Below are 25801 nucleotides of genomic sequence, written 5' to 3' on the forward strand. Positions count from 1 at the left end.
TTTGGTTGTTTTTTACGGTTTTGATATATATTTAAAGGTAAATTTTATTCGTTCGTGCAGAAGGAAAACGTGCGTCTAGACATTTTTGTTTTGTTAATTGAGTTTTATAATGAAGCAATTTTTAAAATAATTTTTTTTCTTTCGAAAGATTGAAAAATTTTCAATTTTTTTTCTTACCGCATTTCATCGAAAAATCTGGTTATGAATTGAAATTTTTTTAAAAAATTATTTTCTTACCGCATTTCATCAAAAAATCTGGTTATGAATTGAAATTTTTTTAAAAAATTATTTTCTTACCGCATTTCATCAAAAAATCTGGTTATGAATTGAATTTTTTTCAAAAAATTATTTTCTTACCGCATTTCATCAAAAAATCTGGTTATGAACTGAAATTTTTTTGAAAATTATTTTCTTACCGCATTTCGTGAAAAATTCTTTTAAAAAACTGAAAATCTTAAAAATTTTGAATTTCTTACCGCGAGGAAAAAATTGAAATTTGAAAATCGCCTTCGCTAATTCAATATCTTTAAGTTTTTAAACTAAAAATATTTTACAGATTATATTAAAATTTATTCTTAAATTAAAAAAAAACACAATTTTACAGTCACTTGGTAAAATATTTATTTTTTTATTGCCATTAATTCCTATAAATTTTCCACTCTTACTAAATTTCATAATTTTTTTTTCTCATTATTTTCATGATGAATACATTTTTATTTGACTTTTGATTAAATGTTTAACAAAATTCGAGCCTTATTTTTTAATATAAATTTTTAAATGCAGCTGATTTTGACACTTTCCTCATCTCAGACCTCATAAATTGTGAGATCAAGCACTCTTTGGCTCAGTTTAATTTTTTTTCAATGGCAAGTCTATCATTTCATGATACAAAAATTTTGATCACTGGTTACTAGTTGATCTATTTTTATACTAATTTACAAATTTTTATGTCTTAATTAATATTTTTTCAGTTTTTACCTGATTTTTTAATGTCTATGAAATTTTTTTCAGGCAACTTAAGGGATTTTTCCCAAAATTTATTGAGTTGGTGAGAATTCTGTGGGAACGCAGATTCTTGTGTGCATGTCGTTGATCAATGGCACAGTATAGGCAACGCATTCATCCCATCCGGGCATTTTCCAGGCGGATTCACGAGTTTCCTTGCGCGCTTGTAAGCTTGGATAGCACCAAATGTGATGAACGTTGTACAAGCGACCAATTTGGGAGAAGAATCCAGCGAAGGGTCCGTCATTTTCTGCGCGATGCTTGATGGCGCGAGCCCAGTTGTTGCTCCATTCGATCACTAAAATAAAGGAAAATTTTTAAAAATTTTGAAAAATTCATTTTTTAAGAATTTTTGTTATTTTAAAATTTATTAATTATCTAATTTCTTTTTATTTTTTTTTAAATAAAAATTATTTTAGATAAATTTTAAAATTAAGAGAAAACTTCAGAATAAAACTTTTTAAGAATAATTATAAATTAAAGTTAAATTAAATTCTATTAAGAGAAAAATATTTTTTAAAAAATATAAAAAAATTTCTAAATAAAATATTAAATCTCTAAAAAAATTAAAACACATTCATAAATAAAAAAATTAAAGAAGGAATATTTCAAGTTAAATTTTTCTAAAGTTTTCAAAGAAAAAATAAATATTTTTTTTTACAAAGCTTCGATTTAAATAAATCATTGGCAACGAATTAATAAATTTTTTAAAGAAAATTAAAACAATTTTTTTAATAAATCACTTTTAAAAATTATTTTTAGATTTTTTCATTTTTTTTTTAATGAAATAAATTATTTTCAAAATTTTAAATTTAAATTTTACTTCAAAAATTTAAAATAAAAAAGTTTAAAAAAAAATTTTTTTTTATATTAATTTTTCTTTTATAAGTTTTTTAAATAAATATTTTTGAAGAAAAAATTTATTTATTTATTTTTTTTTTGAATAAAAATTTTTTAAAGAAAATTTTAAATTTAGAAAAAAATTCAGGATAAATTTTAATAAAAATAATTCTAAATTGAAATTAAATGAAATTAATTCTAAATTAAGAACAAATTAATAAAATTTTTATTGAAAATTAATACAAATTTTTTAATAATTTACTTTTAAAAATTATTTTTAGATTTTTTAAAAGTAATCTTTAATGAAATAAATTATTTTCAAAAATTATGAATTTTATTTCAAAAAATTAAAATTAAATAAATTTTTAAGAAAAAAATTAATTTTTAAAAAAAATTTAAGAAATTAATTTTTTTATGATTTAGGTATATTTTAATTTTTTTTAAATTAAAAAAAATGAATAAATAATTTTTTTTTTCAAAATTTAAATTTCTTTTAAAAAGTAAAAAAATAATGAAAAAAGAAAAAAATTGATATTTTTGAAAGAAAATGGTCAAAAACTCACTCGTTCCCGGTTGCAACTTGTACGAACGAATCTCATAAATATTTTTTCCGGCACGCGGAGTAATTTCCGGCCAAAAACTGAACGCCAACAAATATTGCAAGTGACGCGCACGCAACATATTTCCACGTTCCTTCGCCAATTTCTTGTAATCCGGATGTGTCCACACATTATTATGGAAATTATCGACGCGCTCAAAGCCTCCCGTGTACTTGTACAGATGCACACATTGATCCAAGTCGCCAACCGTCACGGACCACGAACCAACCAACTCACAATTTGCCGTTGCTTCTTGCGATCTCACAAAATCCACAGTTTGTTTACTAAAAAAAAAACAACGAGAAATGACGGAATTTCGATTTTACGTAATTGTTTTGTTATGTCTATAAATAAATAAAAGTATTCCAATCCGAAAAAAAACTCACTAATTCGCCAAATATTTGTCCATAGAGTCGGAACGTACGTTATGCGTATGCAATTCATAAATGATTTCTTTGTCGGACAACTTGCTCGAGTGACTTTCCTTTGTCGGCTCGATTTTTCGCACAAATAAATTGTTCAGCCATCCTTGGTCCCTCGCCTGGCACACGCTAGACGTCGAAAATGCCCTGAAACTAGAGAAAAATGATAAGAAATTACCTAAAAAGCTATTTTTAAACTACGCACCTCTGATACAAATTGAAAGATTTCGTCAAATTACGCGTTAATTGTGACATTTTTGCCCGGTTTTCACTGAATTAAATGCAGAAAATGCTCAAAAAGTTGCTGGAAACGAAAAGTTCGGAAGAAAATGCGTCGAAAAAGTCACTTTTGTCGTCGCAAAATAACACCTTCAGTCGATGGAGGTCAAAATTTCAGAACTAAAACTGAATTAGCGTGTGCAATATACAAATTTTAATTTTTTTAACATTAAAATTTAAGATTTTTTATATAAAAATTAAAAATTTTTTATTAAAAAATTAATTTAAATAATTTTTTTTAATAATTCATCGAAATTTCTTAAAAAATTGGTGAAAAATTATAAAAAATCATGAAATACCGGCAAAAAATCAATTATAACGGACTTTCAAAAGTCAAACGAACAGGAAACGTCAAAATCAGCTGTTCACAAAAACTGAAAAAAATAAATATTAAAACGTGAGTTGATTTTTTCCAAAGAATTTTTGGATTTTTCTCACATTTTTGGGACTTGATTTGAGTTTTTCGTCATGTCTATGTTCCCTGTTCCTCCGGGAGCTCACGAACCAGAGCCGAAACGTGACTTTACGTTCTTCGAAAAGAAAGAATTGGACGATTTAGCGAAGCATTTTATTGGAAACAATCAACGGTGAGGATTTTTTTCTTTAAAAAAAATATTTTTTAATAAATTTTAATTTTTTTTAGATTTCGTGAGAATATAATCCTCCCACAGACACTAATTCAGTACAAAATCAAGACAAATGAGGAGAAAATGGTTGATGCTGCCTTTGAATCGTGCACTTTCAAGTCCATGATGAGTTGCGTCGTTGGTTATGGGCTTGGAGCGGCAATTGGATTGTTCTCGTCTTCCGTGAGTCCGAATATGGCAGATCCGCACGCACTTGAGAAGCAAGCAAATCAGTCGGCACGGAGATTTTACGCGAAATGAGAGGTTCCATGCATTCGTACGGCAAAAATTTCGCCGTTATTGGTATGGTTTTTTCGGCGATCGAGTGTGTCATTGAATCGGTGAGAATTTTTTTGAGTCAAATTTGAAGAATTTTTGTAGAATTTTTATTTTTTTGACAGAAACGAGGCGTGACGGATTGGAAAAATGGAACGTACGCCGGCGGAGTGACGGGAGGATTGATTGGCTTGCGAGCTGGCGTGAAAGCGGGACTCTTTGGAGCAGCAGGCTTTGCAGCATTCTCAACCGTGATCGATTATTACATGAGACATCGATGAGCGGCATAAATATTTTAAGTGTTAGATGATAGAAATTTAAAATAAAAAAATTATAGAAAATTTATTTTTAGTAGTTTTGAGATAAATTTGCATCAAAAAGGTAATTTTTGGTACTTTTTATTTAAAAAAAATTGTTGAAAACTTAAAAAGAGAATTTTTTTAATTTTTTTTTTTACAAAAAATTAAAAATTTTGATAAAAGTTATAAAAAAAAAAATTCATAAAATTTAAGTTTTAAAAATTCTTTAAAAAAATTATATTTTTTATAATTAAAAATATTTATATAAAAAATTTTTTTTTTAATTTTATTTATTTAATTAATTCAATTTCAATTAATTAATTTAAAAATTTCGTAAAAAAATTTCAGTTTTCATAATTTTTTATATATGGAAAAAATCATTTCTAAAGATTTTAGATTTTTTCGTACTTTAATATTTTAAAATCTTTACATATAATTTTACAAATAATTTTACATATAATTTTTAAAAAAAATTTTTAGAGCTTTTTGAAAATATATAATTTATGATTTTTTTTTATTAATTTTTATTATTTTTTTTAATTTTCTTTTATTTTTGAACGACTTTAAAAATATTTTTTTTTATTTTTCAAACATTTAAAAAAAAAATTAGGGTCTAAAATAACGTGAAACATTTTTCTTTATTGCAGCTTCCTACCGGATTTCTTATGTTTTGTCGTAAAAATGTAAACAAAAAGCAATCTTGTGCTTTATCTTGTGATTATTAGTCGATTATTTGTTATCAAAGTGCCACGAATTTAATTTTAAAAAATTGTCAAAAGCTTTTCGTTCCTAATTTCAATCAATTTCAAAGTAATAATGAACCGCTTAATAAACAAATCTCTTCTTCGTCACTATTCTTCGCTAAAAAACACGAAATTCAACAAATTTCTCGACATCAAACCCGAAATCTACGATGCTCTGTACTCCAATAAGAAACCAATTGTTGCCCTTGAATCGACAATTATCACACATGGCATGCCTTACCCTGATAATTTACGCACCGCCGTCGAAGTTGAGGAAATTGTGCGAAAACAAAACGCAATTCCAGCCACAATCGCGTTGCTCGATGGAAAAATCAAAGTCGGTTTGGACAAAAATGACTTGGAAAAATTAGCAAATCCCTCAGATGGAAAGAAAAATGTCAAAGTTTCACGAAGAGACTTGGCGTTCGCACTTCACAACAAGCGAAATGGAGGCACAACTGTCGCCGGAACACTGATAGTTTGCAACATGGTCGGCATAAAAGTCTTCGCAACCGGCGGAATTGGCGGCGTTCACAGAAATGTCGAAAAAACGCTCGATATCTCGGCGGATTTACAAGAACTCGCTCGTTCGTCGGGCACTGCTGTCGTTTGTAGCGGCGTCAAATCCATTCTTGATATTCCGCGGACGATGGAATTTCTCGAGACGCAGGGAGTTTTCGTCGGCGCATTCGGAACTGATGAATTTCCTGCCTTTTTTACGAGAAAAAGTGGCGTTAAAGCTCCGTACAGCTTGAAAAATTCATTGGAAGCAGCGAATATTTTGCAAACAAACGGAGAATTGGGACTCAATGGCATGTTGATCGCTGTTCCAATTCCGGAAGAATTTTCAATGGATGAAGTTTATATCGATGGCGTGATAAGAGAAGCACTCAAAGCAGCGGATCAGCAAGGAATTCAAGGAAAAGAAGTCACGCCGTTCATTTTGCAGGCACTTAATGAAGCTACGAAGGGAAAAAGTTTGAAGTCGAATATTGCGCTGATCAAAAATAATGCAAAAGTTGCGGCGGAAATTGCAGTCAAGTATCATGAATTGAACTCAAATGATATAAAAAGAGCAAATTATTGTTCAGACTCTTCAGAATCAGGAAGAACGGATAAAAAATTCGGTAAAAATTAATTTTTTTAATTAAAAAATATTTAAAATTTTGCAATTTTGAGCAAAAAAAATTTTTTTAAATTGTTTAAAATTTTTTATGAGTTAAAAAATTATTTAAAATATTTCTTTTAGTCAAAAGTCGAGAATATAAATTAATTTTAAATTAAATTCAAACACAAAAATTATTTTTATTTTTTTTTTAATTTAGAATTATTTGTTGAGTAATTTAAATATTAATTTATTATTTTCTTTTAAAAATTTAATTTTCTATTATTTAAATGTTGACTTAAAAAAATCATTAATGTTCTGTGAAATTTCATTCAACTAAAAATTCTTAAATAAAATAAAATTCAAATAAATTTAAATTTAAGAAAAAAATGTTTGAGAAAATAAATAAAAAATTAATTAAATAAATAAAATTTAAATGAAATAAAAAAGTTTTTTATTTTTTTTTATTTTATAAATTTTAAAAATTGCTAAATTCATTAATATTTTCACCTTTTAATTTTTCTTAAATTATTTTTTAAAAATTAACAAAAAAATAAACATTTAAAATTTTTTTAAAATTAAATTTCGACTTTTTCAGAAAACTCTCCTGTAATAATTGGCGGCAGTAACATCGACACATGCATAAAAATCCTCGACGACGACATGAAATTGGATGGAGCAACGTACAGTGCCAAATCCAGCATTTGTTGCGGCGGCGTAGGACGAAATTTAGCAGAAGGCGTCGGAAAAATCTACGGATCTTCAACTTTCATCTCCGCAATTGGCGACGATCAGAATGGCTCTCACATCAAATCTGTCCTTGAACCCGTTTGCAACACGGAATTTTCCACAGAAAAAGATTTTCCAACAGCAAATGCGACAGTTTTGTTCAACAAAGACGGCGATTGTAAATTAGTGACGTTAGACATGGCGGTTCATCGATGCATAACTCCCGAATTAATTCAAAAGAACAAAAATCTGATCAAAAATTCACCTTTGACAGTTTTTGACGCGAATTTATCTATCGAAACAATTGAAGAAATTCTAAAACTCGCACGAGAATTCAAAAAACCCGCATTTTTTGAACCAACGGACTTACGATTGTCACACAAACCGTTCCTGAGGAAGCCCGAACTTTGTAGCCAAATTAAATTTGCGACACCGAATTTGGATGAATTACGAAATATGGCGAAATTTTTGGGTTTTGAAATTTCCCAAAAGTCATCAAATCTCGAAAATCGTCAAGAAATCTTAAAAGAAGTGAAATTCCTCGCGGAATTCATGTCCAAAAAAATTGAAAATTTGATAATTACTCTCGGATCGTTAGGAGTTGTCGTTGCAAGGCATGGCTCTTCAGACTCACCATTCTTCGAAAATCATCAATATTTGGACAAAAAATCCGAATTAACCTTAAGATATTATCCAAGTGAAGAAATTTCGAATGTTGTGAACGTTTCAGGGGCAGGCGACAGTTTCTCGAGTGGATTCATCGCTGGGATGATCGAAGGATTGCCGGAAAATGTTTGTGTGTCGATCGGATTTGAAGCGGCGAAGAAGGCTTTGTTGTCCAAAAATGCCGTTGCTGGTTCGTATTTTGATAGAAATCATAAATGTTGGAGCACGAGTGCGACTTACGAGAATTTATAGTGATGGGAAAATGCAATTTTATCAATTTTACGGGAATAAAAGTACAAAAATTTTTTAAAATTGCTTTTTTGTGTAAATTTTTTTAAAATTTTTGCCCTAAAATATGAAAAAAAAAATTTTTTTTGATTTTTTTTCATTTTAGGAGTGAAAAATCATTGCAAAACTGTAAAAGTTCAAAAATTTAATTTCAACCATAAAAAAGTTAATTTTTTCAATTTTTTACTAAAAAAATTACCTTTTTGTCAAAATTGCTTCTTTCGGGTCATAAAAATTGCACAATCCAATTTTTAGTAAATTTTTCTTATTTTTAAGTATTTTTGTGTATTTAAAATAATTTTTTTCTTTTTCAATATTTTTATTACTCAAATTTCTTTCTCCTATAATTTAAGGTAATATTTTCATATTTATTACATGCAATTTTATCTAAAAAATAATTAATCACGGGGGACGACTTTCATGCATTTCCAGTTCAATTTTCGCCTCTTTGATGCTTTTATTTATTTATTAATTTTTTAACAACTGAAAAGTTACATCTCGTAAATAAATTTGGAATTTAAAAAGTAAAAAGTAGCGATCTACAGTCAAAATTTAACTCATGCAATTTTTTTTTCTTGTTTAGCAAATATATAATATTATAATTTTTTTTAGTGTAAAAAATGATTTAACAGAATTTTTAAAACAAAATGTGAAAAATTTTCGCGATTTTATGACACTAAGAGTGCTTCAGATTCAATTTTGTTTGATGTAGTTGTTCTCGAAGATGTCTAGCTCGTTCGTAATGTAGTTGGCTTTGTTCTTTAACAACTTAAGCTGCTTCTGATGAGCCTCCAGCACAGCTAGGGTCGACTCGATATCCTTCAGTTCGTCGTTCATCTCGTTGCTGGCGGTATCGACGACGCGACAGAGGCGTGCAAAGGTGCTCGAAAGTTCCCTAAAATGAAGAGAAAATTTAATTTTTAACAAATTTCAGTACTAAAAATTTAATTTTTAACAAATTTCTGTACTAAAAATTTAATTTTTAAAAACTTTTGTACTAAAAATTAAATTTTTAACAATTTTTTGTACTAAAAATTAAATTTTTAATAAATTTGAGTACTAAAAATTTAATTTTTAACAAATTTTAGTACTAAAAATTAAATTTTTAACAAATTTTAGTACTAAAAATTAAATTTTTAACAAATTTTAGTACTAAAAATTAAATTTTTAATAAATTTGAGTACTAAAAATTTATTGTTGAGCAAATTTTTGTACTAAAAATTAAATTTTTAACAAATTTCTGTACTAAAAATTAAATTTTTAACAAATTTCTGTACTAAAAATTAAATTTTTAACAAATTTCTGTACTAAAAATTCAATTTTTAACAAATTTCTGTACTAAAAATTCAATGTTTAACAAATTTCTGTACTAAAAATTCAATTTTTAACAAATTTGTGTACTAAAAATCAAAAATTGATAGAAAACTCACTGTTGAACTTGATGACTACAATTAGCTGATGTCAAATCGACAATTAATCTAAGTTTTCGTGTTGCGTGACGAACGTATTGGTTCTTAAAGCATTTCTCTTTCGCCGTATTTGTCCATGAAAGACGTTCATAGAAGTAAACAGCACCGTAAACACAGCCAACGCCAATCAAAACGCGCCATCCGATCGTTTTCAAGAGCTAAAAAAACAAAAAATTCAAATTTTTTCAAAATTTTCTCATAAAAAAATTTTTTTTTCTCACCAATCCTCCGACAACAAGTCCTCCAACGGTACCTTGCGACCCAATCGAAGCAACCGCAACTTTCGAAATCACCGACAACTGTTCCTGCGTTATCAATTCGTTATTCGGTACGAGACACGTGGGCGTATGCGGCTCATTTACAACGGGCGACAACATATTCGACATGTTCATATTGCTTCCTGCCCTTCCTCCGATCGCTTTTCGTTCCTTCGCCTTGCCCGTGAATCGTTGAATCATCGCCGTTATGCCCCACGAGAACCGAAACTCGAGATCTTCCTGGAAGTCGGCGCACAAATTCTGACAATTGAGCGAATAAAGCATCTCAAAAGGTTGATTTCGGGCGATAACTTGAGCCGTTACTTGCGGCGCGAGCTTTTCGGCGGGCACGAGAGCCGTCATGCGTTCGATCATTTCGCGTTGCGCGGTTTCAACGTTCATCGCAAGTGCTGTCGAAAGTCTCGCACGAAGATTTAAACCGAGTCCGTTCTCGACATGGGCGTTAATTTCCTTCTTGTAGACATTCAGCACAAGTTGATCCGTGTGAAAGGGGAGATTGAACTCGTCAACGAGCACATTTAAACGCCAAATTTCCTCGTTGAGCGCTTTCGACACCTTTTGTTCGACCTCCTCGACCATATTGTGGATTTTTATCTTCATTTCGCGCGTCACCGTCATCAGCTGTGTCTCCGTTTTGGCGATGCGATCTGTCAAAATTCGCTTTTGCTCGAGTTTTTGGTTGCGCAGCGTGTTGGTACGCTCGTAAATGCTGTCGAGCATCGCATACATGTCGCCCGAGATGTTTTTGCCGCGCAAACTGTGCTGCTCGAACTTTGTTTTGACGGCGCTCTTCGAGATGCATTCCTCAAATTGCTTCTCAAAGTCCTGGAACTCGAAATAACGATTTTGGAAACCTTCCGCCAGAGCAGCTGTGTGTGCGGGGAGTCCTTTTTGCTCTTGAAGACGAGCCTTTAAAAAAAATCGATTAAAAAAAAATTAAAAAATTAAATTTTTAATGACTTACGTTCAAAGTTTCACGAGCCGACACAAAGAAAACTCGTTCCTCAGCCTCTTTTGGGGTGCAAACCTTCAATTCTTTGGTCAAAAAATCAATACAACGCTCCTGGTGTTGTTGTTTGACCTAAATTTCAATGAAAAATTGTTGAAAAAAATCAATAAATCCATTAAAAAGTGCAGAAAAATATTAAAAAGCGTGCCAATAATAGAAGCTAACATGAACACAAGACAGTGCGTTGGCTAAAAGGCGGTTGCGTTACCTTTGCCAGGGCATCTTTCTGTCGTTTTTTAGATTTTTGTCGGTTCAAATTGTAAGTTGAGAGTAAAAATCAACGAAATAACATTAGAAAAACTTCTAGCTATCTACGAAAATTTTTAGAAAAAATAAAAAACTTACCGATTCTTGAAATTCTGGCTCACTCGCGGACGCATCCCAGCGATTATTTAAGACAAAAATGTTCGGTTTCGAAAGTTTCGTCGATACTTCGTGGAAAAATGATTTTTCCTAAAAAATATTTAAAAAAAATTATTAAAATTTAAAATTTTTTTATAAAAAATTGAAACTTACAGCTAATGTCATCGTCGATTCAGCATTTAGTACTAAAACGAAGACGTCGGCATTTAAACAGTGGTTGTCGATCCAGTCATCTAGGTTTGGCGAGACATCAACGCCGGGCGAATCGACGAATACGACGTCGTCTCGTAAGAGACTGCAACGTTCTCGAGGCCAGAAAATACGAACTTTGGAACTTTCACTCAACTTTTCCGTGCATAAGGCGTTTGCGAGTTGCTTCACCGACTGAAAATGAGAAAAAATTTTGAGGTTAGAATTTTGTTTTACAAATTTTTGTACTAAAAAATTAGTTTCTGTGCGAAATTTTTTTTTCTGACAAGTTTTTTTTTATTTAAAAGCAGTTTTTATAAAAAATTAATTTTCTGCTAATTTTGTACTAAAACTGCTATAAAAATTTCTGTTCTAAAAATTTTATATTTGACGAATTTCTTAATTAAAAATATTTTTTTTACAAATTCTTGTACTAAAAATTTCATAATTTAATTTTTTTTTTTAATTTGAAAAAAAAATCTGTATTCAAAAGTCTTTTCTAAAAAATTTCTGTACTAAAAATTTCTTATTAAAAATTTTCTTGTACTAAAAAACAAATATTTCATCATTTTTGACATTTTGTTGTACAAAAAATTAATTTTTGTTGAAAATCTGTGCTAACAGGATATTTTCTGCAAATTCTTGAACTAAAAAATTCACAATTTAAAAATTTTTGAAATTCAGAAAAAAACCTGTTTAAGTTAAGTCTTTTCAAAATAAAATTTGTACTAAAAATTTTAGTACAAAAAATATTAAAAATAATTAATTTCTGAAAACATTTTTTAGTTATTGAATATTGAATTTTAATTAGAAGAATTTGTATTAAAAAGTAAAATTTTATTTTTGATAAATTTCTGTACTAAAAAAATTTTTTTAGTAATTTTTTTGTACTAAAACATAAAATTTTTATCTTTGACGACAAATTTTCTTGTACTAAAAATTTTTTTTATCATTTTCGGCAAATTAATGAACTAAAAATTTAATTTTCGTTAAAATTTAGTTAAAAATGTTTACTGAAAAGTTTCTTTTTGATACAAATTTGTAAAAAAGAGCTGCTTTTTAATTCATTTTTGCGATAAAAAATTATTTTTTGATGAATTTCTGTACTAAAAATCTCAAAATTGACTTTTTCATTTAAAAAATCACAAAATTTTCTTACCGTAACATTCAACTTTTCCTCCGATCCTTCCGTGACTAGATACGCTTCCTGCCCATCCACTCCCTCAACTTGACAAAAGCAATTTGTCGTGTGCCCAATGCCACTCGGCAAAATTCTATCTCTCAACATGGCATTAATGACGGAACTTTTCCCATTCGAAGTCCTTCCAAAGAAGGCGACTTTCATATGATCACGTGCCAAAACCTCCCTAATACCGGCAACTTTGAGCACATAACTGTTAAACTGCTCGGCTTCTGCTTTGTCGACTATTTCCTTTTGCTTGTCGCTGGCAAGAGCTAAAAAAAAATCAAAAATTTCTCAAAAACCGTCAGAAAATTTTAAAAACAAAACTTACCATCAATAAAAGTCGTCGTCTCAACCACATAATCCTCAATTTCGCCAAAAATATCGTTAATTTTCTTCTTGGCCCGCACAAAAATCTGCAACGGCGAGATGTCGTGCGACGAATGATGCGAAAGTCGCGTATTCGGGTCCGTCAAGGGATTCGTCGAGGAACCGCCGTTTTCATAGCCATTGCCAGTCACCATCGAGAGTGTGCGATTCAAGTAGGCAGCCATTTATTTGACCACGAGGTTTTGTATTTTTGATGATTTTTTTGATTGTTTGTAGAAATAATGCGTTAATTTTTTTGCTAGAGAACTTTTTTTTTACGAAAACTCGGCCTGTTTTGAAATTGAGAACAAAAAAGAATTCTCGTTTGGAGCGAAATTTTCAACTTTTTGTTCTTCAGAGTTCGTATGAAATGCAAATTTTTAATAAACTTGTGCGCAGGAAGGAATAATTCATCTACAAAAGAACTGAAAATAAAAGCAAAATAAGGAAAAGAAAAAAAAATTAAAAATAAATCAACGACGCAAATTTTTTCTGCACTGTCGTGTGACCTTCGATACGATTTTTTGTTTGTTTCTATTACCCAAAAAATTTTCAAAATATTTTTTTTATTTATTTTGAAAAGAAACCCTTAAAAAATCAATTATCGCAGGTCTCACGACTTTTTAGGGACTAAAAAATAAAAAATAATTAAAAAACACAAAAAACCAATAAAAAAACAAAAAATTAAAAAAAAATTTCTCATCGTGACAAAAATGCATGAAGTGATAAAAAAAAAATTCCGATAAAATTCGTTACCTGTTCCGATTCCGACATTGCTCAAGCCCAATTTCCGCGTTCAAAGGTGCTTAGCACTCCATTGCTCCAGCGTTACCGGTTAATTTCGTTAATTTTAATTATTTTTCTCGGCGAAAATTGGTTTTTTTAAAGGAAAATGTTTAACAACTTGCGCAAAAGTGTGATGTAACTTGACAGTTCTCGTGTGCATCGCGCTAGATGCACTTCCAAATCGCTTCAAAAGGACTTCGTTTCAGGTAAATAAAGGAAGTATCAGCTGTTTATTAGAATTAATTGAGTTTTTGGGTGTAAAAATCAGAAAATTTGAGGAAAATGTTTCCGCATCTCTTCTCGAGTGGACGAGGAGTTAACATTCAATCGCTTCAGGAGGCGGCAATCAAGGAATTATCTTCGCTTTTAGAGAGATGTGAAGGAACAAAAGTGAGTTTTTAACATTTTTTTAAAGATTTTATGAGTCACCGATTTTTCGACTAAATTTTTAATAAAAAAAATTAAAAAAATTTTTTTTTAAAAAAAAAATTTTTTTTGCTCAGTTTTGGAATAAAAAAAATTTTTAAATAATTTTTCTTAAATTTTCCTTTCCTGAATTTTGAATAAAAATTCGGAATTTTTAATATTTTCAACATAAAAAATCGAAAAAAAAATTTTTTTTCAGTTTGGAATAAAAAAATATTTTAAATGATTTTTCTAAAATTTTCCTTTCCTGAATTTTGAATAAAAATTCGGAATTTTTAATATTTTCAACATAAAATATCGAAAAAAAATTTTTTTTGCTCAGTTTTGGAATAAAAAAATATTTTTTTAACGAATTTTCTTACATTTTTCTTTTAGGCGATCGTTTGGGACGAAAGTCTCGCCGGTCCTGTGGGTCTCATCGCCAAATATACCTTCCTGAAAGATCATGGAGTGCTCAAGATGTTTGCTTTAAATGACGGAAACTTACCGGAAATCGATGTTAAAAATGTAATTTTCATCACGCGCCCCTCCCTGAAGCTCATGGATGTCATCGCAGCCACAATTCACAACGAAGAGCGTCGCAAACGCGTCATGAAGAAGGATTTTTATCTCTATTTCCTGCCTCGCAAGTCACTTTTGTGCGAAAAACAACTGCAAAATAAGGGCGTTTACGGGAGCATCAGTTACGTGGGCGAACTTCAAATCGAATTTTTCCCCGTCGACAAGGACTTGATCTCGATGGAGGTGAAAGACGGCTACAAAGAGCTCTATATCGAAGGCGATTTGACGTGTCTTCATCAGTCAGCGTTGGGACTCGTGACACTCCAAAAACTCTACGGACGCATTCCGAAAATCTACGGCAAGGGAAAATACGCCCAAAATTTGTGGGAACTCACGAAAACGTTGAGTATCGATTCGTCGTTCATCAGCAGCGAAAAGGGATCGATCGATCAACTCATCATTATCGACCGTAGCATCGATTTGATGTCAGTTCTTGCCACGCAGCTCACCTACGAAGGCTTAATTGACGAGTTATTTGGCATTAACAACACGACGGCGTACTTTCCGGCAGATAAATTCGCAAAACAGGAAGAAAATAACATTCCCGCAGTCCAAACTGCCGACCGAAAACCGATAATTTTGAATTCCGGCGAGAAACTTTACGCGGAAATTCGAGATAAGAATTTTAACGCTGTCGGCACGCAACTTTCGAACAGTGCGAAACGCATCGCTGCCCAGCTGGAGGAACGACATGCCGAAAAAAGTGTTCAGGAAATGAAAAAATTCGTCGAACAACTGCCGGAAGTGTTGGCGCAAAAAAATTCGCTGGCAATCCACACAGCAATTGCGGAAATGATCAAAGAAAAAACTTCGACGCCCGAATTTTTCGACGAATTAAATTGCGAACAGGATTTCATGCTGTGCACGGATGTCGATAAAGTGAGTAATTTTATCGAAGATTTGATCGCGAAAAAGGCGCCACTGAGAACAGTCCTCAGACTTATTTGCATTCAATGCATCGCGGGATCGGGATTGAAGCAAAAAGTTTTGGACTATTACAAGAGAGAAATTGTTCAAACGTACGGCATTGAGACACTTTTGACCTTGGGCAATCTCGAACGAGCTGGATTATTGAAAATTCAGTCGGGATCGCGTTCGTATGCGGTTCTGCGGAAGACTTTGAAACTCACTGTCGAAGACAGCGACGAAATTCGACCGAAAGACATCAGTTACGTGCATTTACTTTACGCCCCGTTGTCCATAAGGATCGTGGAAAATATTTTGAAACCCGCAGGATGGCAGGGAATGCGAGATATTTTGAATGAAATTCCGGGACCATCGTTTGAAGACAATAATTTTGCGGTTGGATTGTCGGGAGCACGACGAGGTTCCATGACGAGTGAAGTTTCGTCGATTTCAGACACGAATAGGGTCGTTTTGATATTTTTCCTGGGGGGATGCACGTCGGCGGAAGTAGCAGCATTGAGATTTATCGCTTCGCAAGAAGATAATAATGTGGAATTTGTGATTGCGACGACGAAATTGGTGAATAAAAATAGTTTTTTGGATTGTTTTATTGAGGAGTAAGAAAAAAATGAAATTGGGAAAAGATCACAGATCTGAAGATCAAATTCAATAAAAATATTTTATAATTTTTTAAATTAATAAAATTTTAAGATATATAAACTAATTTGATGTATTTTCAGATAATTTCAGTGAAAAAGTTTTCAAAATCTGACAGTTTTTGTAAAAATTTGTCAAAAAAATGTTAGATAACCTCAATCTCTATGACATAACCTCAAAACTTGGAAAAATAAAAAAAGGCTGAAACAATATAAAAAAATGTTTTAAATATTCTTTTTCAGGCCGCTCCAAATTTTAAGGCTTAAAACTGATCGAAAAGTGGCTTGTTAAATTTATCAGCGTTTGAACTTCAAAACGCTGATTTTTTTGTTACGTCAAATATCGACCCAAAATGAACAGAAATGAACTTTAGAATGGATATTTATTCAATTTTAGGCTTAAAACTGATCGAAAAGTGGCTTGTTAAATTTATCAGCGTTTGAACTTCAAAACGCTGATTTTTTTGTTACGTCAAATATCGACCCAAAATGAACAGAAATCATCTTTAGAATGGATATTTATTCAATTTTAGGCTTAAAACTGATCGAAAAGTGGCTTGTTAAATTTATCAGCGTTTGAACTTCAAAACGCTGATTTTTTTGTTACGTCAAATATCGACCCAATATGAACAGAAATCATCTTTAGAATGGATATTTATTCAATTTTAGGCTTAAAACTGATCGAAAAGTGGCTTGTTAAATTTATGTAAAAGCGTTTGAACTTAAAAAACGCTGATTTTTTTGTTAAAAATTCAGCGTCAAAAATTATCGACCCAAAATGAACAGAAATCATCTTTACTTCAAAACGCTGATTTTTTTGTTACGTCAAATATCGACCCAATATGAACAGAAATCATCTTTAGAATGGATATTTTTTCAATTTTAGCTTTGAAATCCATCAAATATGGGTTGAAAATAGACAATATTGAAAATTAAACAAAATTTTTTAAATGCGATGAAATGCTTAGGCATAAAAATTTTGGGTTGTCGTATAAAAATTAAGTGAACAGCTTACCTGAACCCCTTTTTAAGAAATTTAGAATAAAAGTCTATTTTTTTTGTATTTCATACATCAATTAAATTTGTATGTCAAAGTTATATTTCTTCTTTATTTCTAACATTTTTGTTATTTTTTTAATTTTTTTTTTTGTAAATGATACGAACTAAAGTTAAAGATAAAGAACGACTAAAAATTATCGTTTTAAGAGTAGAAATCTAATTTTATTTATTTTCACGGATTTTCTCGTAGAAAAATGATAAATTTGCGAGAACTCTCGTCTCTTTTGAGGTATGGCAATTTAATATCCGGATCGAGTTCTGCTCTTGTAGGTCTTCTCGCTGCGTGTCTCGTGTTCGTAACGATCATCCGGCGACATTTCTCGTGTCTCATACCGATGTTTGCTTCCTCTCGACGGGCTTTCGGCGCCATTTTTGTGCTGCTTCTCGTCGTCATTTTTGTTCCGTGAACGTTTCTCGACCACCACAACTTCGTCGTCTTTGCGCGAACGTTTCTTTTCGCGTCGCAACTCCTTCGCCTCGTCAGACTTGTCTCTCTTTGCGGTTTTTGCGGACTTTTCGCGCTTGCCATTGCCCTCCGACGACGGGATTTGTATCACACTGCCTTGCGACAAACTGCCCTTCTTCGAACTCACAACCTCGATTTTGCGTCTCTTCGATTCACGAAGCTCCGGAATTTGCTCGGGCGGCTCCATGCTGCGTGCTCTCGGTGGGATCGAGCCTTGACTGGAATTACTGACGCTGCTCAAGTCGCGTTCTTGCCGATTATCGTTGTTTCGTTCGCGATCTCGGCCGCGTTCCGTGCGTTCTTCGTAAATGGCGACATCCGGATCGTTGCGATAGTAGTTCGAGTCGTAATTCGACGGACTCGTTGCTCGTTTATTTTTTCTGCGTTCCTTGTCGCGTTTCCGTAACTCGTCTTCGCGTTCCTTTTCGCGCGCTTTTTCCGCGCGTTTTAGATCTTTGCTCGAATGTTTGGCGCTAACGTTGCTCGCGACACTGGCTTCGCGCGAACTTGCTTCGTCGCGATCGTGACGCGATTCTTTGTCGCGTTCGCGATGCGGTTCGATGACAACGACGTCGGGTGTGGCTTCTTGCGGCTTGGAAATGCGGATGATTTTTTTCTCAGAGGATTTTGATTCTTTTAAGGGGACTGGCGTGGGTTGCGGTTCCTCTTTTTTCACGACAAGCGGAGCGGATTTTTGTTCAGACACTTTTGCGGCGGTTTCTTCGGCGGTTTTTTGAGCTTGTGGTTTCTCGGCAACTTGATGGAAATCACTTTCGCGCATCATTTGGCTGGATTTCGCTTTGAGTTGTCCAATGTAGCTTGAGGCAAGGATGAATAAATCTTGTCGTTTGTTCTTTTCTTCTTCACGAACCTGAAAAAAAAAATAAAAAAAAAATTAAATAAAATTTAAACCGAATTTGTTATTTAAAAGTTTTTTATTTTTTTTTAATTTTGAACTATTTTTTGTTTTATCGAAAATTTCATAAGAAAATTTAGTTTTCCAAATTTAATTATTTTATCCTAATTGTTTTTCATTTAACTATTTTATTTAATTTTTTAAAAAAATTATTTAAACAATTTCAATTTTTTTTTTTTTTTTATGTTTAAAATTTTTTTTAATATTAAAAAATAAATAAAATATTAATTATCGAAAAATTTAAAAAATTAATTTTCTTTTGTTGAAATATCTTAAAAAACGTAAACATAAATTTTACTTTTTAAAAAAATTTTCTGAAAATATTAAAAAAAATTTTTTAAAAGATCTTTATATTTAATTAAAAATTATTTTAAGTTGTCGAATGTCAATTAACAAATAATTTATATAAAGTTTTAAATTTTTGAAAAAAATATTTTAGATTTTTTTTCCCATTTCCCTTTTTAACAAAAACAAAATTAAAAATAAAATGAAATAAAAAAATGATGCATTTCAAAGCTAAAATTGAATAAATATTCATTCCAAAGATGATTTCCATCAAAATCTCCTTGATTTTTAAAGAAATAAAAAAATTTTTTTTTTGCTTGACCGTTTCTCGAAAAAAAAATTAAAACGGTCATGAAATTTAATAAGTAAAATAAGTAAAATATTTCTGATTGATTTTATGATTCTGCAAAAAAATATTTATAAATATTGCAAGAATTTTAAAAAAATCTTGAAATTTTCGAAAAAAAAAAATTCAAAATTATTTTAAAACTTTAAAATAAAATATAAATTAATGAAATAAATTAAATTAATTAATTAAAAATTAATATTAACGATAAAAATAAATAAAAAAAAAAATAATAAAAAAAAATAATAAAAAAAATTAATTAATTAAAAATAAATTAAATTAAAATAATTAATTAAATAAATTAATTAAAAATAAAATAAAAAAAATTAATTTAAAATTCATTTTAAGTCAATTTCTAATTTTTTTCCTAAATTTTCAAATTGTAAAACTATAAAAAATATTTTTTTCAACAAAATTCAAACTCACCTTCTCCACTTTCTTCTCAATAATTTGTGATAATTTACTCAAAACGGGAAAATGTGGCAAAATTTTCATCAAAATAATCAACGAATTCCTTATCTGCATGTAATCCTTCGAATCCAGACAAAAAACTAACGACTTTGTTATCTTATAATGCCACTTATGACACACATGTCGATAATTCTCGTAGCCCACGTGATCATTCGCCTCCGAAAACTGATTACTAACTCGAAATTTCGTCACAAAACCCGGATACAACGAACATTCCTTATTGAACGTCGCCTCATCCATGTGCCATCGCATAATTGTTTCGAGCATCGCACAGAGGAATCTCCCGTAACGCGTTGCTTCGTTCTCCGTGCACGAAGTCACGCTAAAAGTGATGTCGCAAAAAATTCTGTCGTAACAAAGTAACGTCGAAAAATTCGTTGTCTTCAAACTGTGGATAATTTGCACGAATTTGGCGCAATAAAGCGCATCGAGAGCCGTAAAACTGCATCGCGGAAAGAGACAAAGTTGCAAAAATTGCGTTATTGTCTCATTTTTGGCGGATTTAAAGGACCGCGACGGAAACCAAGTGTCTTTTTCGTGATTTAAGCGATGCAAGATCTTGTCGACGTGTTCTTGTTGCTTCTTTCGCTCGTCCGAGAGCTTTTCCATGAGAGCGATGAACCGTTCCTGCTCCTTTTTGTTCTTCGAGGCATTCGAATCTTTGTTGTCCATGATCGCAAGTGACTGTAACTTGAGTTTTTGGATCTCTTTGGTGTACGCATCGCCCGGGACTTGCAAATCGTACATGCTGAGAGACCAAAAAGTGCACAAAAATTGCGGACTGATGTCTTCCCACACTTTTGGCGTGTGCAATGGATGCACTGAGGCAACAACAGGTGCCATAACTGCCTGCGTTGCTTCCAAATATTTCGATAATTTTTGCGCCGTGGTGAGTTTTTTCGCATTTGGGTCACTTTTCCGCAGCTGATCGTATTTTTGGTTGATGGCATGGGCAAACATGGGTCTCGCGAGGAAAAAGGCGACATCGGCATGGATGTGATATTCTTGGAGCATCGCATGAATCGACGGCAAACGTTCGATATACTCTTCCACGGAGTAATTTGACCCCAAAAATGTCCCAAATTGCACGAGCGTATCTTGACACTGATCATAAAGCTTCCCGACGAGCTTCAAGTGACTGTGGGTCGTTTCGCGATAAATTACGCAGTGTTTCTGTTGCGCAATCAACAAGGCCAGGGCAACGGCGAGGTCATTACTTGCTAACGCATCTTTGAGTCGCTGCGATGATTTTTTCGTATTCCGCACTTGCGCAAAGTACCCGGCTTCTCCACGTAAAATTTCGCCTCCGCACATGGCTCGAACTTGATCAACTGTCATTTCCTCTGCCGCTTCAATCCCGGTCATTTTTTGCACAATTTCCTTCAAAATGAGCAAATCCAGGGATTTTTGCCCTTTCAACTGGTTCGCCACGTACTGCAAGAGTCCATTAAGCTCGATATTGTACTTTTTGAAAATCGCTCCGCAAAAACTCGCCAAACTCTGAAGCCACAACGAGAGACTTGTCCCATCATTTTCAAGCCTTGCACGATCCGCCTGCGCCAAAGTTTCAGTCAAACAGTATCCGAGGACGTCAAAACTGAGCGACGACAGGTATTTTAAGGAATCCACAACGGGCCCTATTAAATTGTCATAAATTTGGATCTGCAACAAAATATATTCGAACAAAAATCCGGGAGAGCAATGTGATAATTTTCCAATTTGACGCGCCACGGGCTTCACATTTTCCTTGGAAACGCGTTTCATGATGGCTTTTATTTGTTTTTGCGCCAAACCGCGTCTCCGGATGAGTTTCGGGTGAATTTGGAACGTGTCGTTCTTCCAGCGCCCATATAAGCTGTACCGAAATTGGTAGGGAAATAATTTTACGACGTCCCAAATCTCCTCGGCGAGACAACAATTGCAGTCCATGTACGAAAGCGCGGGCAAAACAGCGACATCAAGTAGCGTGAGGATGTCATAGTACAAAGATTCGTTCTCGGCATCGCTAAAAGGAGGTCCCACACTGCTATCGACATTCATGTCGTTCAAAATGACGGTCATCAAGCGAATTAACTTGTGCAAGAGGATCGGATCGTAGTGTAATGATGGTCCAAGGGCGATAAACATCGGGAATGCGTGTTGTTTTAACTTGGAAACTGACGTCACGAGTGGCAATTGGATTAAATGATCGCCTGGCGCACGTCTACTTTGCACATTCGGCACGATGGAGCACTTTAAACGGTAAATTGGCTCAATTACGATGTTAATTAGCTTCGCAAGTGCTTTAGCGATGGGCTCATTGACCATAACCGAGTGATCCGGCAGCTTTTTCATCAATTTCAAGGCATTTTCGTAGTCACCAATGTCCAAAAGGGCTTCACACAAGCGCCATTTTTGATTTTGCGCGTATTTATCGGTATTTGTGAACTTTTCCTCATCCGGTTCAGCTTCTTTTTCCTTGTTAATCGACACAATGTTCAATTTTCGCACGTATTCTTTCGCCTCGGTCATTTCCTGCTTCCATTCTGTCGATAATTTGGCGTCATCGGGCCCAAGCCAGGAGTAAATCGAGTCTAACTCGAAGACGCCGTGCTGTAGGAGCAATGCGGTGACCTTGAAAAGCGAATCAGGCGTCTTGGAATCGGAAAAATGGCGATATTTGTATCCGAGGACCTCGCAAACGGTGTTTCCGTCGTTCACGTAGTTCTGCAAAAGGGGCGTGAAGAGTTTGTAGTTGTTCGGGTGCATCTCGAAAGATTCAATGATGATGTCGAGGACGCGATTTGGGTCTAAATTGAAACAGCCGATGAGAGATTTGATGATTTCCAAGGCATTTTGGACCGTAAATTGCTCGTTTGCTTCCTGATTCAGCTCTGTGATGAGTTTGGCATAGCCTTCGCTCTCCTCGCGGAACAAGTTGAAACGGCGCTGTTTGTAATACAATTTTGTCTTGACCTTGATGAAGCGCGTATAGAATTGACGATTTTTCACGGTGCCCACATCTTGCAAAGTATCGATCTCCATGCGCTCTTTCAGCAAATTTTCGCTCAAGACATTTTCCGCTTCCTTCACGATCTGGCAGAACAAATGTCTCTCGTCGGTATCCGTTTGGAGTGACGTTTCAGCATCCAAAATCCCAAAAACATCGAGAATTACGCTCGGCATGTCGTGATTCAAGTACGCCAGCTCTGTGAGAATGTTCAAGGCGGCATCCAATTTTATCTGACGCTTCGTGCAAGCCGACACCAATTGATAGATGCATCGCGAAACGCCGCCTTCCCGCTGATCCGATTTGTCGTAGAGGAAATGCGCGTCGTCTCGCAGCAATTGCTTCACGTGTTTCAGGAACTCTTGACGCCCATTTCGGTCAAACTCGCCATTCCAATCCACGCCAGGCGACATTTTCGCTCGAAATTCAACCAAAACGTTTGTTGTTGTGATTTTCCTGCCATGGGGGATGAGATGAGAGAGAAAATTTGTGAATTTCGACGATTTCACGCGCAAATAACATGATCACTTACGTCTCCGGGTGCTTAACTATCGATTTGCAACGTTTTAAGGTGTCACGAGAAACTATTTTCAGAGAATTTTTGGATTTTAGTGTACGCGGTTCCAAGCTTTTTGCCTGGTTTCGTCGAATTGTCGCTGTTTCACGTTTTGTTACGCCTCAAAAAGCAAGTGCGGGAAATTATAATTTTCGATAAATTTTAAAGAATTTGAAATAATGAAAAATTTAGAACTCCATCAAAGCTATTTTTGTCAAATCTTGCTCCAAATGGATAAAAATTTGTCAGAGGGCTCTAATTTATCATTTTTAATCATTTTATAACTCAAAACTGCCAAAAAATTGAAACTGAAAAAAATTTTTTTCTTTGACATAGTTTTGATTTGAAAACTAAATCAAGGCAAAAAACTGTGTCAAAAACTATGTCAAAAACTGTGTCGAAGCCATTTTTGTCAAATCTTGCTCCAAATGGATAAAAATTTGTCAGAGGGCTCTAATTTATCATTTTTAATCATTTTATAACTCAAAACTGCAAAAAAATTGAAACTGAAAAAAATTTTTTCTTTGACATAGTTTTGTTTTGAAAACTAAATCAAGGCAAAAAACTGTGTCAAAAACTATGTCAAAAACTGTGTCAAAGCATTTTTTGTCAAATCTTGCTCCAAATGGATAAAAATTTGCTAAAAATGCTAAAAAATTGAAACTGAAAAAAAAATGGATAAAAATTTGTCAGAGGGCTCTAATTTATCATTTTTAATTATTTTATAACTCAAAACTGCCAAAAAATTGAAACTGAAAAAAAAAATTTTTTTTTTGACATAGTTTTGATTTGAAAACTAAATCAAGGCAAAAAACTGTGTCAAAAACTATGTCTAAAACTGTGTCAAAGCATTTTTGTCAAATCTTGCTCCAAATGGATAAAAATTTGTCAGAGGGCTCTAATTTATCATTTTTAATCATTTTATAACTCAAAACTGCCAAAAAATTGAAACTGAAAAAAAATTTTTTCTTTGACATAGTTTTGATTTGAAAACTAAATCAAGGCAAAAAACTGTGTCAAAAACTATGTCAAAAACTGTGTCAAAGCCATTTTTGTCAAATCTTGCTCCAAATGGATAAAAATTTGTCAGAGGGCTCTAATTTATCATTTTTAATCATTTTATAACTCAAAACTGCCAAAAAATTGAAACTGAAAAAAAATTTTTTTCTTTGACATAGTTTTGATTTGAAAACTAAATCAAGGCAAAAAACTGTGTCAAAAACTATGTCAAAAACTGTGTCAAAGCCATTTTTGTCAAATCTTGCTCCAAATGGATAAAAATTTGTCAGAGGGCTCTAATTTATCATTTTTAATCATTTTATAACTCAAAACTGCCAAAAAATTGAAACTGAAAAAATTTTTTTTCTTTGACATAGTTTTGCTCTAATTTATCATTTTTGAAAACTAAATCAAGGCTGAAAAAAACATAGTTTTGTTTTGTCAAAAACTATGTCAAAAACTGTGTCAAAGCAATTTTTGTCAAATCTTGCTCCAAATGGATAAAAATTTGTCAGAGGGCTCTAATTTATCATTTTTAATCATTTTATAACTCAAAACTGCCAAAAAAAAACTGAAAAAAAATTTTTCCTTTGAATAGTTTTGTTTTGAAAATTGCAAAACTAAATCAAAAACTGTGTCATTTTTTGATTTTGGATAAAAATTTGTCAGAGGGCTCTAATTTATCATTTTTAATCATTTTATAACTCAAAACTGCTAAAAAATCTTTGATTTTGAAGTTTAGATTAAAATTTTAATTTTCCCGCAGTAATATCAAATTTTTGACAAATATTCATTTTTGACATCACTACTGATACCGTGCCGAGTGACAGAAGGCAATTTTTCCAATTGAAAATTTAATTCCTTTAATTTATTTTCAATTAATTTATAAATTATGTGGTCAGATACTCTGCTAATCGTTTTTATCTCCGTTTGTACGGCATTTTTGGGAGAAGGTTAACAAATAAAAATTTCATCCTTGACATTTCAACCTAAATTTATATATTTTTTTTGTGTTAATAGGTCTGACTTGGCTAATGGTTTATCGCACTGAAAAATATCAAAAGATAAAAACGGAGGTTGAGCGTCAAAGTAAGAAACTAGAAAAACGCAAGGAGACTCATGGCGACACTTTGGATAAACAACAAAAGAAGAAAATCGAACGAGATGAAGAACGTCTCAAGAACAACAATCGCGATTTGTCACTTGTGAAAATGAAGTCGATGTTTGCCACGGGTTTTGCCTTTACGGCTCTCCTATCGATGTTTAACAGCATTTTCGATGGTCGTGTTGTTGCCAAACTTCCGTTTATTCCTCTTTCATTCATCCAAGGACTGAGTCACAGAAATTTGGCTGGCGAGGATTACACCGAATGCTCATTTATATTTTTGTACATCCTTTGCACAATGTCAATCCGTCAAAATATCCAAAAAATGCTCGGATTTGCTCCAAGTAGGGCAGCAAGCAAGCAAGGCGGGGGTTTGTTTGGACAACAACCGGGACAAGGATTCAAATGAAACAATCAATGAATTGAGATTTCACATTTGAAAATAATTTTATGATTATTGGCAGAGTAATAAAACTGATTTTAGCTCACATATGCCTATTTATTTGCTTTAATTCAATGAAATATCTTGCCCTTTTG

General features: G+C 32.6%; 7 protein-coding genes across 8 annotated transcripts; 4 read left to right on the top strand and 3 right to left on the bottom strand.

The window, feature by feature from the left end:
- Positions 1-604: 604 nt before the first annotated feature.
- Positions 605-3255, bottom strand: LOC134830952 (protein NipSnap). Of its 2 annotated transcripts, none has more exons than XM_063844581.1 (4): positions 3072-3255; positions 2831-3013; positions 2409-2728; positions 605-1303 (listed from the first exon to the last, which is right to left on the bottom strand). In XM_063844581.1, the coding sequence occupies exons 1-4, from the start codon at positions 3119-3121 to the stop codon at positions 1038-1040; spliced, it is 819 nt and encodes a 272-aa protein (XP_063700651.1). In that variant the 5' UTR covers positions 3122-3255; the 3' UTR covers positions 605-1037. The 2 variants fall into 2 exon arrangements, with proteins under 2 accessions (XP_063700651.1, XP_063700643.1); XM_063844573.1 differs by having other exon boundaries at positions 2831-3019.
- A 252-nt stretch (positions 3256-3507) lies between these two features.
- LOC134838244 (mitochondrial import inner membrane translocase subunit Tim22) lies at positions 3508-4393 on the top strand. Its single transcript, XM_063853734.1, is given in 4 exon segments — positions 3508-3732; positions 3789-3993; positions 3996-4112; positions 4173-4393. Coding segments are annotated over 4 exon segments (597 nt in total). The 5' UTR covers positions 3508-3613; the 3' UTR covers positions 4329-4393.
- A 641-nt stretch (positions 4394-5034) lies between these two features.
- LOC134836602 (uncharacterized) lies at positions 5035-7880 on the top strand. Its single transcript, XM_063851796.1, has 2 exons — positions 5035-6216; positions 6793-7880. Exons 1-2 carry the CDS (start codon positions 5163-5165, stop codon positions 7839-7841), a joined length of 2103 nt encoding a protein of 700 aa, XP_063707866.1. The 5' UTR covers positions 5035-5162; the 3' UTR covers positions 7842-7880.
- Positions 7881-8183: 303 nt separating this feature from the next.
- LOC134833135 (transmembrane GTPase Marf) lies at positions 8184-13663 on the bottom strand. Its single transcript, XM_063847363.1, has 9 exons — positions 13494-13663; positions 12700-13162; positions 12345-12640; positions 11150-11380; positions 10979-11086; positions 10589-10705; positions 9568-10533; positions 9308-9504; positions 8184-8772 (listed from the first exon to the last, which is right to left on the bottom strand). Exons 2-9 carry the CDS (start codon positions 12920-12922, stop codon positions 8571-8573), a joined length of 2340 nt encoding a protein of 779 aa, XP_063703433.1. The 5' UTR covers positions 12923-13162; positions 13494-13663; the 3' UTR covers positions 8184-8570.
- Positions 13664-13752: 89 nt separating this feature from the next.
- On the top strand, positions 13753-16266 carry LOC134834680 (vacuolar protein sorting-associated protein 33A). Its single transcript, XM_063849430.1, has 2 exons — positions 13753-13913; positions 14325-16266. The coding sequence occupies exons 1-2, from the start codon at positions 13806-13808 to the stop codon at positions 16035-16037; spliced, it is 1821 nt and encodes a 606-aa protein (XP_063705500.1). The 5' UTR covers positions 13753-13805; the 3' UTR covers positions 16038-16266.
- Positions 16267-17166: 900 nt separating this feature from the next.
- On the bottom strand, positions 17167-23241 carry LOC134836800 (THO complex subunit 2). Its single transcript, XM_063852027.1, has 3 exons — positions 23137-23241; positions 19571-23060; positions 17167-18468 (listed from the first exon to the last, which is right to left on the bottom strand). Exons 2-3 carry the CDS (start codon positions 23015-23017, stop codon positions 17371-17373), a joined length of 4545 nt encoding a protein of 1514 aa, XP_063708097.1. The 5' UTR covers positions 23018-23060; positions 23137-23241; the 3' UTR covers positions 17167-17370.
- A 1724-nt stretch (positions 23242-24965) lies between these two features.
- Positions 24966-25754, top strand: LOC134836742 (calcium load-activated calcium channel). Its single transcript, XM_063851945.1, has 2 exons — positions 24966-25112; positions 25180-25754. The coding sequence occupies exons 1-2, from the start codon at positions 25052-25054 to the stop codon at positions 25671-25673; spliced, it is 555 nt and encodes a 184-aa protein (XP_063708015.1). The 5' UTR covers positions 24966-25051; the 3' UTR covers positions 25674-25754.
- The last annotated feature ends 47 nt before the right edge of the window (positions 25755-25801 follow it).

Source organism: Culicoides brevitarsis, chromosome 1 (genome assembly GCF_036172545.1).
Source record: "Culicoides brevitarsis isolate CSIRO-B50_1 chromosome 1, AGI_CSIRO_Cbre_v1, whole genome shotgun sequence".
Taxonomy (NCBI): Eukaryota; Metazoa; Arthropoda; class Insecta; order Diptera; family Ceratopogonidae; genus Culicoides; species Culicoides brevitarsis.